This window comes from Macrobrachium rosenbergii, chromosome 10 (genome assembly GCF_040412425.1).
Source record: "Macrobrachium rosenbergii isolate ZJJX-2024 chromosome 10, ASM4041242v1, whole genome shotgun sequence".
NCBI classification, from domain to species: domain Eukaryota; kingdom Metazoa; phylum Arthropoda; class Malacostraca; order Decapoda; family Palaemonidae; genus Macrobrachium; species Macrobrachium rosenbergii.
In genome coordinates this window covers 53,243,533-53,260,561 of record NC_089750.1, presented here as the reverse complement: position 1 = coordinate 53,260,561, position 17,029 = coordinate 53,243,533, and the positions used below count along the sequence as shown (strand labels likewise).

General features: G+C 39.8%; 1 protein-coding gene and 1 long non-coding RNA gene across 2 annotated transcripts in view; one reads left to right on the top strand and one right to left on the bottom strand.

Annotated features, from left to right (window-relative positions):
* LOC136842641 (uncharacterized) overlaps nucleotides 1-14,122 on the top strand; it is a 256,803-nt gene extending 242,681 nt beyond the window's left edge. Inside the window, exon 4 of the long non-coding RNA XR_010854286.1 lies at nucleotides 13,987-14,122. This is a non-coding gene — a long non-coding RNA (uncharacterized lncRNA). The remainder of the gene's footprint in view (nucleotides 1-13,986) is intronic.
* LOC136842640 (eukaryotic translation initiation factor 2-alpha kinase-like) overlaps nucleotides 5,620-17,029 on the bottom strand; it is a 113,558-nt gene continuing 102,148 nt past the window's right edge. Inside the window, exons 16-17 of the mRNA XM_067110262.1 lie at nucleotides 14,905-15,069; nucleotides 5,620-14,218 (exon numbers count right to left, since the gene is read on the bottom strand). Of these exons, the coding sequence (XP_066966363.1) occupies nucleotides 14,006-14,218; nucleotides 14,905-15,069 (378 nt within the window). The 3' untranslated portion in view covers nucleotides 5,620-14,005. The remainder of the gene's footprint in view (nucleotides 14,219-14,904; nucleotides 15,070-17,029) is intronic.

The following is a 17,029-nucleotide window of genomic DNA, read 5'->3' as shown; positions in this document are numbered from 1 at the left end:
CGTAAGCACCGGCCACCCCTGCCCTTTGGTGCCCGCCTCCCATTGTCGTCTAGTCTTTGACATCATCCACAGGCTGTCCCACCCCTCCAGCAGGATGATGGCCAAGCTGCTGGCAGAGAAGTTCGTCTGGCATGGCATACAGAAGGACACGATGACCTGGGCGAGGCAGTGCATCCAGCGCCAGACCAGCAAAGTAGGGCGCCACACCGAGTCGGGGGTGGGCGACTTCCCCCAGCCAGAAAGGTGTTTCGGGAACATCCACGTCAACGTAGTGGGTCCTCTTCCCCCATCAGGAGGGGCCAGGTACCTTCTGATAGTCGTCGACCGCTCCACCAGGTGGCCCGAAGCGACGCCCATGGAAGAAGCCACCACCAGTGCATGCACCGAGGCCCTCCTCTCCAGCTGGATCAGCCGGTTTGGTGTCCCGGACCATGTAACAACGGACAGGGGCCCAGCTCTTCTGTCCGAGCTGTGAACTGCCCTAACACCTGCTGGGGACCACTCACCACAGCACCACTGCCTACAACCCGGCGGCCAACGGATTGGTGGAAAGGTTCCACAGGTCCCTGAAGGCGTCCCTCATTGCCCGTTGCACCGCCAAGAATTGGAAGTACCAGCTGCCCTGGGTCCTCCTCGGGCTGAGGACCGCCCCCAGAGCCAATGGCGACCCGTCCACAGCAGAAACACTCTACAGGGAGTCTCTCATAGTCCCGGGCGAACTCATCACGGAGGACCGGGACAACCTAACAACCCAGAGGCTCCGCGACAGGGTTGGAAAGTTCGTCCCCTGCAAGCGGATGTACGCCGACAGGACGTCCCCCTTCATGCCTCCCAGTCTGTCCTCCACTACCCACGTCTTCGTCAGGAACGACACCGTCTGCCCACCCTTAACCAGGCCTTACAGGGGGGCCTTCCTCGTGCTGGAGAGAAACAAAAAGGCGTTCCGGCTGGCCGTCCACAGGAAGGACGACTGGGTGTTGATAGACCCCCTCAAGCCCGCACTCTTGGAGGACGACGTCGGCGGCACTCCTCAAAGCCCCCCAGCTGGAGACGTCGCCCCCGCAGCCCACCCCGCCCACAAGAAAGTCGCGTGGCCGCCCCCGTAAGGCCCCAGACCCAGGCAGGAATGCAGCCAACCGCTCCCTTACGCAACGCACCCCCCAGCTAACATCGAGGAGCCGCGGCCCTCTCCACCGCCCCAGCAGATACCTGCTTTGATCAGACGTTACCTACGTCTTGCGGGGCAGTATTGTAAAGTCCCCACTCAGCGGGTTTTCTTTGAAGAACCTCCCATTTTCTACAAGTGCTTTTTTCTTCTGACCCTAGATCGCAGTACCTAGCTATATTTTTATTATGTAATTATGCATTTATTACCTACTCATTTGTGCCCTTATGTGTTGTGTATGTGTCAGAGCATTTTTGTGTCTATTAATTTTATTTTTGTCACATTATCTGTATGTACCTGTCCTGTTTTGCATAGAGAATAATTGACCTCGGGTCACCTGTATGTCTTTGTACTGACGTCTGCACGCCACTTTATAAGCGGGCTGTTTCCCCAATAAACCAGCAGTAAATGTCTACCTGCTCTTTCTTTTGCACCCTCTCACAAGGTCACCATTTATCTTAAGGGTAGGCAGAGGTTCAGGGACAAACTTGCCATTTAGTTTTTTAATATCCTTCCAGATCATTTTGGATAGTGTTTTTGAGCTAATGCCATTAATGTAGTACATCCATGACTCTCTTTTTGCTTTTTTAAAATATTTATTTTGCTTGGTCACAGCACATTGGTAAATAACTTTGGCTTGGGCAGTTCCACTCCTCTTATACTTTTTGTAACATTTTCTAGTGATCTTTCCCATACTATTGCAGGTTTTGTTCCACCAAAGAACTGCTGGTCTAGAGGACTTCCCTTTTGTTGTTGGAATATAGGCAATTGCACTGTTGATGGTGGTGTCATTGAAGTAATTATATGCTTCTGAGAAGGATGGAAATGATTTTACATCCTTGTCCACAAGAACAGACTCATTAAATTTCTTCGTCTGCCTTCCATTTGGAAGGTGACTCAGAGGGCTGATTCTTAACTATTTTCATATGAATTGAGAAGTGATCATTCCCATTTGGATATTCAATTACTGACCATTCATAATCAATGTGAACACTAGATGAGCAAAAGCTCAGATCGATAGCCAAATAAGTATTGGAGTAGATGTTATGCTAAGTCATGGCTCCAGTATTGAGCATAGTGGTATTATGATCATCCATAATATCCTCCAACATCCTACCCTTGGCATCTGTCGTGTTCCCACCTTATATGGGGTTGTGAGCATTAAAATCACCAAGGAGGAAAGGAGTAGGAATCTGATTAATCAGCAAATGAATATCATTATTAGTGATATCCAAATCAGGAGGAAGATAGATGGAGCAAACTGTAATTTGCTTGTCTATAATGAAAGTTACTGCTACAGCTTGTAGATGAGTATTAATTGATATCAAAGAGGTTTTGCAACGACTTTTGTACAATAATTGCTGCACCTCCCTTAGCTCCATCTCCGATTGGTGGTGGAGAATTATACATGCTGTAATTTAACCCAGGATTATATTGTGTGCTTCCAAGCTTAGTTTCCTGGAGACACACAATACCTGGGCTATGGTCATGGAGCAGTACCTTCAGCTCTTCACTACAAGCCCTAAGACCTCTCCAGTTCCATTGTAGTATTGATGTGAAAGCTATTTTTTGGGCTTGGTGGAAGGCCCTTTGGATGGAGCCTTCTCATTTACTCTCTTTTGTGTATGAGTGTTATCAAGAGATGATTTAAAGAGGACTGGTCTTGACAGGTTTGGTTTATTATCTGTTGATTTATTGGTGTCATTTTGTTTCCCTTTCTTGTCAGTTTGTTTAAATTCAGGCTGGGATTCTTGCATTGAGCTTAGTACTTCGTATCCATTACTAAGTGATGCATGTTTAATTGGAGGAGAGGATGAGTGGGAACGTCTCCTCTTTTGGTGCTTTTGCTCCTCAGTCTCCATTAAATCGGGCAGAGACTTTGCCCGAGACAATTCCAAGGTGGTTGGGTTAAGTGCCATCTTATCCTCCTTGGAGGCTTGTGCTCTAGCCTCAACAGGCCGACACATGACCCAGATGGCTGGGCCACTACCACAGGGGTTAATGCACCTGCTACATTAGAGGGTGCTGCCACTGCACCCCTAGTGGTAGATAGGGGTTGTGGCTTAAGAGCTTCAGCATAGCTCCTAGATTGTTGACCTAATTGTCTTTTTTCTAAACCAATACTTATATGCTCTGCATTGGCTTTATTTAGTGCAGACAGCTCAAATTTGTAAATTTCACAATTTTTGTTATTGGATTTATGTTCCTGTTGACAATTAACACATTTTGCTTTTCTATTACATTCATCATCATGATGGACACCAGAGCAGTTTATACAAATTTTATCATTTTTGCAGTTTTTTGATGGGTGGCCAGACTTAAAGCAATGATAACACTGCATTGGTCTTTGCTGGAAAGGACATACTCGTACGCTTTCATTTTCAAATATGCCATGAGAAGGTACTTCCAAGTCTACAAAAGTTAAAATGATCATGTTGGCAATAGCTGCCTTCTTCACTCTCCACATTTCTAGGATTTCTTCTGTCATGTCATAAAGGTCTTTATCAAATAGTACTCCTCTCCCATAAGTAAAACTTAAGTGGGGCTTGATCTTCGTAATCATTTCATCATTTTTTATCTCCAATAAGGTCAACATGTATTACTGGGTTGTGGATTTGGCATGAATAAGAATGGTGTTCTTCCGAAAACGAGAAATATCACCACTCTTTATTCCTCCCACCTTTTTCTGAAGAAACCTGCAAAATTTAGGTATAATTTTCCTCCTTGGCTGAAGCTACCACCCACATAGGAGATTTAGGAGTCCTTATTTCTGCATTCTGATTTCTCTCTAGTTTATCCTGAGTCCATTTAGATGGCACATAAACGTTCATGTCTTGGGGAACTTTGTCTGTTAAGGCTCCTCGTACTGTAGCTTGACCTATTTGTATGGCACTTATCATACTACTAGCCTTTAGAGCCTCATCATGGCTACAGAAGGTAACCCACACTTCCCATTTAAATTCAATATCAATAAAGTTCATCCTGATTTCTACAACAGTTCCAAATGAGCTGTCAAAATCATTTCATAATCACAACAGACTGGTAAGTCTTCAATATGGAGCATTCTCAAATTTTTCACACAACCTGGCTGTGTTGAGGATTTAATTTTGGATGAAGATTTCTTAGAAGATTTTTTAGAGAAGTCCTTGTCCTTGCTTGAAGTCTTTATCAATGAAGCAAGGCTCGAGGGTCCAGGGGAGGGGAAGTCAGGACGGGGATCAGGATATATGTTACTTACTGCTTCTTGTCACTTTATTTTTTGAGAAGTCATCAACATTTGGAGAAATATCAACATTTGGAGAAATTTCAATCTCCAAGGTGGGTGCTTCAATCTCCAAGGTGGGTGCAGAGGTCATCATCTGTGCCAGAACAGGACCATCAGAGGGTCCAGGGGTACTCGAATCCTTATAAATGCTAGACATAAAGATTTGAGAGGGGGAAAAAAAAATAATAAACCTGAAAACTTTAAAAAGATATCATCAGCCTTTCATGGGGATTATTCTTCCACCAATGGCACAAGTGAGAACCGACTCCCAAACGTCCGCATCCCTACCCTACCCCACAGGGATGGCACAACACGATTATAGTGGCCCAAGTGTAAGCCAAACCTGCTTGCTAGGACCGAAGGTATTATGAGAATACTATCACCCCCATCTAATCGCGTTATGGGCAAAAAAGGATACAATGCCGAGAGTCCTATTCCCAGAACTGGACCCCCCCCTGGAATCCGTGGTCTGCCCCTAAAGAACAGTTCCACCTGATGTCTCTCAGGTCCAAACATTATTGGGCAGCTGATGGTCCTACCACAGTTCCCACTATTTAGCTTCGAATATAAACCCAATCCCAGTTATATTTTTTCCTGTTTATCAGGTCCAATAAATTTTAGCAAAAGCGGAAAATTCCACAAAAATTAATTTGAAGTATATAATGGTCTATGGGTCTCTTGGACTCAAACCCGTTAACAGATTTCTGGGGTTAAAGAGCCCCCTCACCTGCTCTTCATTTATTGAACTATTTCATAATTCATTCTTCATAATTTATCTCTTGGTTGTGTGATGATACTTGACCATATGAACTAATAGTATATGAGTAGAGTTAATTCAACATTTCATATAACAGTGCTTTAAAGTACTGCTCTTGCCTCTATGGGTTTTGCTGACCTAGTGAACATTTTCATATTTAAGCTACGCAAATTACCAGGTTACGCTAAGGTTTGGAGTAGACTAGCATGGGGTAGGGGGGTTAAGCATGTTTGTAATTCATTATTTTTCTACCATATTCACCACCTAATTGAATAGGTAAGTAAGGTATTATTTTGTTTATCCTCACTGCTAAAATTAAGTGGAAATTTCATTTTTCCCACAATTCTTTGACAACGATTTGTATTAATCTACTTGAGATGAAAATACAGTAATAACAAAAGTACAGATGCTCATTTAAAGGAAAAAAACAAGGAATTTTCATCTTTATTTATCAAATAAAGATCTACATTTTCATTCTTATAGCATAATCTCACTGTCAGTCGCGGGTATGAATTCATCACGTAAAATTATCAACATTATTATGGCAACTAAAATTCAAATTACTTTAAAAACACAGAATCTTTTCTCACTTCTCAATCAAAATTTCCAATACATACAGCCTATTAACAATCAATTAACTATAAAAAATACAATCTTTCTAATCAACCAGAGTACAGTACATGGCATTAGGTACCTACAAATGAGGCTACAGTATAAGTTTAAACTCCACATATACCATACAAAAATAACTGAATTCATATATTAACCTTATGATAATGAATTGTTCAAGTACTGAACCCTAATCCCAATTAAAAGTCTGCAACAATATTTAAAATATGGTTAAAAGATCCATAGGTATATATACTTACGTATATTTGCAATTAACTAAGGTGGTTCTTAATTGTATTTTGACTGCATATTTAAAAGATCCATAGGTATATATACTTATGTATATTTGCAATTAACTAAGGTGGTTCTTAATTGTATTTTGACTGCATATTACAAGTTCAAGTTCAAAGTCATGACTTACAAAAATACGACATTCTCTCCTGAAACACCAATACTTTTTGCTCTCTATTCACATTACAGTTACAATCTCAATAATTCTGAAACTTCCTAACTGGTACTGTGGTCCTAACATTCTGTGATCTCTGCCTTTACATGTAAATTTTTGGATGATTTACCTAAATCTTTATGATTACTCTCCATTCTACATGAAGAGTCAGAACTGAGGAATTCTGTATTTCTTGTGGCCAATAATGTAAATGCAAAGTAGGACAATTTACTGCACTGAGAGTTATGGTACACTAAACCTCACTCCAAAGTCAAATCAAAACACATCCAAGATAAATTTAACAAAATAAAAAGAATTCTTTCTCCAACATACCCAACTTCGTACTTTAAATTATCAAATTTACAACGTTGCTATATCAGCATCCAGCAACAATTTATTATTGTTCTTGAAAGGCAAGAATAGTCCTTCCATTTCACTGCTTCAGAATACATTGTTTGACAACAAAATATCTTGTACAAGTTAATTTTGTTTATATCATTACCATGAACATCACAGTTAAATTAAAAAATGTATAACTACTGCCACATGGTTATAACCAACATGAAATCCATTTAACATTCACTTAATGTCTAAATCATAAACTGCAATGAGCATAATTCGTTGCAACCACCAAAATTAACATGACTGTAATGGCACATATGGAGGAAATCATATTACGGATATTTTCCATGGTTGAGAATGTTCTAAACCTGTGCAGTATAATGCTCATGTAAAATAACAAAGAGAAACTGGTAATATACAATCTTTGGAAAGAATAATCCATTGAAGTCCAATATAACACACCTCAGAGGTCAGTTCTTAAAATAACACTAAAAAAAAATAGTGCATTTTGAAATATGTGAAAATTGAAACGGAAAGACGATTAACTGAACAAGTGGTCCAGCAATGTAATAAAGGTTCTACACAGTAGAAATTTATTAACAAAATATCCAGACTCAAACATGTAACATAGAGTTAGAACATATAATTTGAAAAAGACTTGAAAGTCACAAAATACAGACATCAGTTCCTAAGGTATATATCCTTTCATTTTCAACCAAATACTGCTATGGAATGACTACTATTTCAGTAATCCAGCAACATTAAATGAAAGGTTACTACACTAACCACCATAATTTCCTAATATGTCACATTTACTAATACTGTATAACCAAGAGCCTTCCAATACTCAGTCTTTAACATCAGGAATAAAGAGCACTTGAGTTTCTGATTTTTTCCAAAACATAATCATTTATATATTGATTAATTACTGTTACACTGTTTTCTTATTCTTATGCAACTCTCATGAAAAGGATTGTTTGTCTTTCATGTTTTTTATTGTACTCCTTAGTTCTAATGGGTTTGTTACCATTCATTGCAGTTGCACAACTCGAAGATACCCTTTCAGCGAGATTTTTCTTCTACATATAATAAATTAGTTTTAATACTGTTACTGAATATTAAGTACTGTACTCTTTTCACAGAAACTTACATTTTCAGATGCAGAATGTAAATAATACACCGATTATTATTTACCATTTATGATTTTTATTTTTAAAAGTGGTGGCAGATTTTTTCTACACAACATTTATTCATGTTTTTTACTTTGTTTTTTCTTATTTTTTTGCAGGTGAGTCAATGTTTCTATAAATCTGAATGGGGTGAACATGGTAAAGCCTCTGCCAGGAGCTACTTTGATTTCCAGAAATAGTCTTCTCTACCAAGATTGTTCCCAATCTCATGGAATTTTCTTCTAATGGAATGTGTTGGGGTGCTGCTGGTGAGGTTATTTTTACGCCTGTGGTAAGTATTTTCCTTAGTTCACTATTCTACTGCAGTTCCCACTCATCAGGCAGTTGAGAGTGATGATTGTGAACATTCCAAGAATTCTCGTGTCTTGCTACTCTGCAATTTTCAGTGACTTGGCTGTACTGTATATTGACTACAGCTGCTCTCCTTTGTTGCCCATTTCTTCATTTGAAAGAGAATTATTTCAATTAGGGACTGCTTTTTTTCTACTCCTTGTAAAGCAGAAGAGTATTGTTTCTCTTGCAGCCCTTGTCAGGTTGCTTCTAGATGCAGGTTCTGTCTCCAGTTGGTGGTTTCTTCTTTTCACCAGATCTGAGTTATGGTTGCCTTTTGCCTTCATGATGCTATTCAGGAACTTAGGAGATTTCAAGCTAAGGTTTCCCAAAATCATCCACACCCTTCTTCACTTCTAACATCAATTCATTTGTCTGTTCTTGTTGAATAGGTGTCCAATGCTCTCCTGCTTTCCATGTCCTGCCACTGGTTTTGTTCCTGCTGATCCTCCATCTTCCATTCACATTGCCTCCTGTCATGCTTTCCCTAGGCCTCGTGGAGTAGCCGCATGTTTTTCCCTGGTGGCCTAACTGCCAACTGCCATTTCACTCCTGTTGCCAATACCCCTTTTGTCAGGTCACTCATGCCTCACTCTGATTCAAGAAGCTTGCATATTGGACCTCCTCAGGAAACTGGCATTCTGCTTCACCTTTCCTACTCTTGATCATCAATCCTACTTCCAGTTACCTGTCTGCAGCCTCCAGGAAGACAGATTCCAATCAACCATTTGCCCGTTCTTGTTGCTGTGGTCAACTCCCACCATTTATGTTTCAGATTCAAACCCCAGCAACACATGGAGATATCACATGAACCATCTCCATCAGTGTTGATAAGCATAAATGATGCTAGGAGGACAAGAGCTGTACCAGGGAAGGGATTGGACATTCATTTCCATGCCAGCTACCTTCTTTAGTTAACACCTTTCAGTACCCGCTGACTTGTCATTAGCAACAGATGCTACACAACACTTGGCTCTTGCTCCAGTGCATCAGAGTCTGTGTCTATCTCATCTTAAATATCTTCAATCATTCAGGGAATAACGCTGATTACAAAGACCTTTCAGAAGTCCTGCCCGTACTGTTGCTCAAGATTGTTTCAAGAGGCAATGATTGACCATTTGCTTAATCAGTCATCTTAATGTGTCTACTACCAGCACATAGTGAATCCTTCCCTGACCCCTCTGGACTCTGTGAGAGGGAGACAGGTAAGTGAAGCTGACACATCATACTTATAAGGCAGTCACTAGAAGACGAAATAGGCTGCCTATGGCTCAAGGTAGCCAAAGTACTAACAAACTCACTGCAGGGCCTGACCTTGTGAACCCCTCTTTCAGCTGAAGTGGCTGAAATATGGGGAGATCTGGACAACAAGAGACTCTTTACAGCAAACTCAAGCAATCAACTATCAATGGAGAATTACAAAAAAAAAATTATGCATCAAGGATCTTGATAGTTGGAGGAATCAAGACAATGTCTTTACTGGAAGCCATCTGAAGCAGCATAGAACCATCCTCAAAAGGGACTCTGAAAGTGCAATGCATGCATGCTACAGTCTGGCCAAAGGGCAGGGATAATTATGGCCGGAGAAGGAACCTAAACTCCTAAACCCAAGCCAGCACTTCATACAAAGCAAACTCAGCGCAACTGGCAAAGAGGATGGCAAAAAGATCACTGCACCACACAGTAAGTCTCTTTGTGAGGATTGTTAAATAGGGAAAGCAAGCAAACAGATAAGAATAGACAGGAGAACCTGCCTCGACAAAAGTCAAGGCAGTAACCAAGTGAGGATTTCTGGAACTCAAGGTTTTCTACCCTGATAGACCCTATTCTTTCAAAACCTTCAAGACAGACAGCAACCTGGAGAGGGCTGAAGGGGTGGCAGGCCCCACCTACAACCAAAGGGAATGCTTTCAGAGTGATATCAGGCCACCGTGACGTCAAACAGGAGGCAAAAAACCATAGCAGGAAGGCTAGTACCATAGAGGGCTCTATGCCAATGCTAATTAGGAGGCCAAGATCCCCAAGATGAGATAATTCAACTGCAGCAAAGGATGGCTACACGGAAAGAGCACAAAAAATTAGCAGTTTATCATGATGAAGCAACCAGAAAATCTATAATCATCATGATGAGACAAAACATCAATAGAAGAGGAAGGCAAGTTAGAAGAGAGAGAGGAAAGCAGTTCCTTGGGGCTGCAAGAGACACAAAGAGCCAACTTACCTAAAGAAATATAGCATAAGTAAATCCCAAGTCCAACAACCTGAAGGAGTGAGAACCAGAGGAGAGGGTATTACCTACTAGCATAACACCCCTAGATAATAAGAAAATGATAAACAATGACCCAGTCACCTAAGCTCACTATGACCGCCATACACACTAGACAACCCATCAGAATGGGCGCCAAGCACTTCACAAGATTTAAGTCGAGAAAACAGGAGCCCAAAGTTGTGACAATAGTGAAAAGATAGGGTCAAAGCACCAGCCAAGAAGGACAGCTGATATAGTAATTACTAAAAACTTCCACAGGATTCATTAAGAATGAAATGCTGTGTTACCTGGTTCAGAAGTCTTCACGAGGTGTTCTTTCCCCTTGAGTTCCCCATCAGTGCCACAGCAGCATGAGAGAAGACTGGACTGATAATCCTCATGGCTTTAAATTTTCTCCATTTACATCAGATTTCATCTTGTAGCTATCCTTCCCTGTTGAGGTTGCTGTAGCTATCATTCCCCATAGAGGTTGCTGACTTTCCTCGATAGCAAGCACCACCTCTCAAAGTCTGAACTGCATTCTCTCTCTTTCTCCTTTACTATTTCCTAGATATTCCTGGCTCTGACTGGACAGTTGCCTGCCCTGTTTCAATAGTCTTCCCCATGGTCAAAGAATGCTATTGCCCTTACTGTGTCTGAACCTTATGCTCATTCCTCCTGTGTGCTTGCCCTGACCCTTAAAGCACTGTCCCTCACTTGTTCCTGAGCCCTTGGGGGTTCCAGAACAATAATGGGGAAAGGAATATCTACAATAACAGTCAAGGGAGAGAGAGAGAGAGAGAGAGAGAGAGAGAGAGAGAGAGAGAGAGAGAGAGAGATGCAGTCCAAACTCAGGGAAGTGGAGCTTGCTGGCGAGGGAAGCCAACAACCTCTACTGGGAAAGCAGAATGAAGGACAGCTCCAAGACGAAGTCTGATAAGAATGAGGAGGAGTCAAAACCATGGAGTATCTACCACTGATAGGAAAGAGCAGAAGGCAATGTGGACAAGGCAGAAACCATAATTTTCTTAGACATGGGAGTCCAAGAAGCCAAAAGCATGGAAGATCAAAAACAAGACAGAGGAGCAAGCATCTGCTGCACGAGGGCTGCTAAAAGAAATTGCAGTAAGGCCAAAAGTGATGACAAGGTCAGAAATATGAGACCCAATGCTGCAGAAGTAGGCCCAGAAGGTTTGAAAACCTGGGGATTGCTCACAGTAATGACAGAAAATAAGAATAGCTGGGACAGCTGGGCACCTGGGAGCAACAAAGTGAAGGAAGCAGTGCTCCAGCAGAAAATACCAGAAGAACTAGGAACCTAGGAGCAGCCAACCTCATACCATAAATAACAGATGCAAAAGCACAGTCCAAACTAATGCTCCTAATTCTTCAGATCTGACGAGAAGTTGCGTTTCAAAAACACAAAGCTGTGGCCAATGTAAAAATACTGTGCATGCACAAAGAGGCTCAAGCCACAGGCAACAAGAATCACAGGAATAGGTAGGAGGCAACGAGATTCCAAAACTGCAGCAACAGCAACAACAAACTGCTAAGCCCAGACAAGAGAGACCCAACAGAATAGAACCTGGCATAGCAACACACTGGGGAAACAAAGGAGAAAAAACAGCTATCTCACATGGAAAGGTCATCAATCATGGCCGTGACCACCTTTGGGAAAAATTCTTACGTAGAAAATTGAGCAATATCTGCATTGCCACAAATCCCGACAACAATGGAACAATGGTTTGGAAGGGACTCAAGGAATAAGACAAACTATTGTGGATACAATCCTGACACTTGTCTGCAAGGAAGTCAACCGGATGACTCACTGTCGGGGAAGACTGTCAATATCAGTCACAGCATATGCTGTGAGAAGGAAGAACATTGTTGCAAACAGTCAAGCCTGCTGAAGGGAAACGCACTGAGGGATCCTTCCCGAAAACAAAATAAAAGGCTGCTGGATCAACGCCCCAGCAGCAGTAAAGCAAATGGAACTGTGCCACCTTATCTGAGCCATCTGATTTTTTTATTTGAATAAAAATACTTGGGGCTCACATGTCGCACAAATGAAAATTTAAAGTACATAGCATACTCATCACCAAGTCTTAGAGACAATATTGTCAAAGATGACAGTTCACCACACATCACAACCTACGTGAAAATTATAAGCAATTATGCTTATCCTCTTCTCTTTCTACATTACAAATGAAATATTTCAAGTCTCAAGAAATACTTTTTCGAAGTTCTTAACTTTTACTTCTAGGTATAAAAAAATTTGTACACTTACAGTACTGTAAACAATTATATTGCTTAAAATAGAAAATTCACAATCCAGACTTGCAATTCCAGCCAATTATAATGCTTAAAATAGAAAATTCACGACCCAGACTTGCTATTCCAGCACAACAATCTTAACAGACAATTGTATTAAGAATATTGTATAGATAGTACAACTGAAGTCCTAAAAAATACGAATGCACCAAGAGAAGTCATACATAAAGTTACAGCCATGAATGAAAATTTAATGTACGTACAAAAGAAATTATACTGGAAAAGCTTAAAAATAATACTCAGACAGAAAGAGCAGAATGATTAATTTAAATCAAATCATTACACTCACTCTCACACACTGCTCAATGACTTACAGCCATTAATTCAAATGAATGGTGGATAGGCACTAAAAAATGAAACCTGAAAAGAATCTGTAGATCTACAGGGAAGGTATTAAGAAAAGGTATGAATGTCAAACTTTTACATGAAGGAAACATTTTAAGCATGTTACCCACAAACAGGAAAAGTTGCATTCCACTAATCTTACAGACTAATACTTTTGGACAAAAGCTCTCCATCTGTTCAATGCACAATAAATCACCTCTGCAAGAAACACAAAAATTGATCCTATTGGATCTATTATTACACTTTTCCTAAAGAAAAACTGAATGACTATCAAATGTGCTACACTATTCAACCTTCACTACAATCCGTTCCTTTCAGTTCAACCCCACTTCAACACAGTGAGACTGTTCCCTAATACATTACCACAACAATTTGCCTTTACATCTATATCTTACCCTCACTGGAATTCCATTGTCAATTTGCCAACTCTGACTTTAAAATGAACTGTGTCTTGAATATACTAAGTGAGGTATCACAAGTATACCATTGCTCCCATTCTGACCCTAGGAAAGTTAAGTTATCTTTGGTTAAATTAAAGTTACTCTCAGTATGTGATGGTATGCATTTCAGAAAACTCAGTCTTAAGTTTTCAAACTATTAGAAAGTGGCATCTCCATCCAATTTCATAACGTAACCAGAAACTGAAATGCTTAAAACAAGGAAGAATGCAAGTTTCAACTGAAAATTAAATCTAAATCAGAATTGGCCTTAGGGAAAATAGTGATTTTAGATCACCCCTTGTTAAAATGGCTTCTGTGGTTAGCATTAAACTTTGATACTAATATAGTACATAATGACTAATACATAATGACTCTAATAGGATTGCTCTGGTTTCTGGAATTTTGAGTCATTAATTATTAATTACCTTAAGAAATGCCACACACTACAAACTTGAAATTACTTAAACAATACATTATGTAAAAATGTTAATGATGTATATATATTATGTTATAAAACAGAATGAACCATATCTGATGATCACGATGATGATGTTGATGATGTGAACGAGAAGGAGGACCCTGAGTGAGAGCGAGTATGTGAACGCTGACGATTAAGACGGAAGTGATCTTCTGGGAGAATGTCGTCTACAGCTGAGCCCTGAAGAGGACGCAGGGGATTCCTGGCTCGAATACCTCTAGTTGTGGGCCGATTGGCAGGATTTGTAGATAACATGAGTTTCAACAGCTCCATCTAATTATGAAAAACAAGATTATTTATAATTCATAACTCAATATATCCTATGCAAATTAATCTGATTACTTTTCCTTGCACTCTTCAAAAAAAAAAAGGGGGGGATATAAAGATTGAGACTGCATAGAGCAAACATGTCATCTCTTTTCCTTGCAAACATCTGTCATCTCTTTTCCTTGCACTCTTCAAAAAAAAAAAAAAAAAAGGGATATGAAGATTGAGACTGCATGGAGCTAACACCTGTGATCTCTAACTAATCCACGAAAACTCAAGTTTTAACATAAAACAATTTAACAAAAAACTGACTTACTGAAACAAAACCCTCCCCAACCATGTAACTGTTTTATACAGCTTAATATCCATAAGAGATAAATCTCCCATCAAACACACCACAATGAATTCATGAAGTGCAAACACTTTTTGTTTGACTAAATAATACATTAATAAACAACTTTGACATTTTCATTACTTCCACTCATTAACATCTTTATTTTACTCTTATAAAAGATATGTGCTAGAGTCAATTTCAAAAGACTGCTTGTACTACGAATACATGGCAGTTTCTATGCAAGTGTATATCACTCCTACTATAAACTGCTTGATCACCTCTAATAAACCTAATACAAAAAGTATTTTAAAGCTGACTATAAGGTTTGGGCAATAGTATAAAAAAAAAAAAAACATACCTCATCAAGATATCTGTCGCAAAACCCATCGGGGAACTTCCCTTCCCTTAGATTAGACATGACAGACAGTCGTTCCATCCCAGTTGAAAATGGAACTAACATCTCAAAGAAAATGAGTCCCAAAGAGTAGATGTCAACTTTGTAGTCATATACTTGGTTGTTCACCTAAAAAATCAAATTAATAATATTATTTCTAAGTATACATGTTATATAAAGTATTAAAGACATCAAATCAATGATATTTATTTCTTTTACTATTAAAAAGCAAACAATAACTTTAAATCAATTACGGGGCAATACCACCAACAGATGTTTCCAAAGGACCACTGAAAAGAGAAAGTTGTAACTTTCCAGATGTAGACAGTGCTGAAGGTTATTTTACTTGCATTGGCCCATAAGCCTCCCTTCATCAAAATTGTAATGATTATTATTACTAATAATGATGATTAAAGGAGCTATGGAATGAAAAGTAAAACCCACAAAAATTTTCACAAATACAAAATAATTTTTAAGAAAATTACCATGAAATCAGATTACACAGACATAAGCTGGAGTTCAATCTTCCAAGCCACAAAGTCCAAAAAGGTTTAAGACAATTCCATAAGTACCTGTCCAGTTAATACTAACCCTGTTCCCCTCCCCCTTCAGCAGGTGCCACACAACTATAGAGAGAGGTCACTTTCTACAGATTCACCCAATGGTAACTGGTAACTCAGACACCATGTCTTGAAGGTTTTCTACATTTCTGGAAACTAATATAGTTGTGTGACCCTTCCTTCTGTTTTCAATCAGCACACCTACCATCTACCTTGATGGTTTGCTACATATCAATACAACTTGCGTTTATCCTGAATTCTATCGGTTTTCTGCATACCCATTTGGAATGCCAAAAAATACCACCTCAGTGGCAATAAGATCTCTAGTGTTGCATGCAACAAAGCTCTTATGTTATGTGACCAGAATAACTCCACCAACAAATATTTATTTAAAAATAATCACATTCTTCTGGAGTTTTCCTCTTTCATTGCTTCAACAATTTAGGCATGAGGACAAGAGGGTTAATTTATTGCCACCACATTGTCAGTTTGTAAGCTTGCAAACTGAGAAAGCAAATCCAGATATCACTCAAAATTCTTTGAAGTAGAAAGAGCCAATGCAGCCATGTTACCTATATAAAAATTTAAATAAAGTGTTCTGTAAGTGTCAATTCATATTTTCACCTATTATTCATAAGTACGCACTCAAGATACAAATGAAACACTCCAGGACTCAGATAAACTACTCCTGGACTGATGACAGCAACAATAAATCACAGAGGTAGGTCAGTATCTCTACTGACCTACTTTTTATGTGCACTAAGAAAGCTCCTTAATCAGAACAAGATTGAGCTGTGCACCTAAAATAGTGAGAGATGAGGGGACCTCGCCAGATCAATATCTACCATAGGCATATCCATTAAGTAGTCTCGAACAGGAACTACACAGAAAACAGAGCTGCTGAAAGTTAAGAAACTGAATCTTAGCATATTATCTTCCCATTACATTAAAGACCCTAGGTCTGGGATGCAGAAATGAGGGATAAGGTACACCATTCATGGAACACTGTACATTCAGTCACAGGCTAAACAACAAGGGCTTTGGAGTTTCATGGAAAGAGGTGGTATGGTCTTAGGTGAGTGTGTCTAAGGATAGAAACCATCTCCCTTGGCCAACTGGTATCTTTAACGTTCTTCTCTCCCTGTAGGGGGTACCACTTACCTTAAAATTTACATGGTATACTGTAGATGGTACTAAAGGTTCACAGCAGACTCTCTCTGACCACAGCTGCAATTCTTTCTGACTTTCCATGTATTCCCTTTAGTCTCTTTCCCCTAAGATGTCCATTTCAAGTTTACCTTCCCTGAAATTCACCTACATCCACTTAAAGTTTACCCTGCTCCACGTTCACCTACCATTTTAGAGCAGACAAACTCGGGCGTCTATGAATTTGACCCAGTGGTCTCAGACTAATTTAGTTCTTAACCTTCCATCTATGTACATTAGAATGATGCCCAAAATATCACAACCATACCCAATTACCCTTGACCCACAAAGCATTCAACCTAACTACAGTAATACAAAAAGTC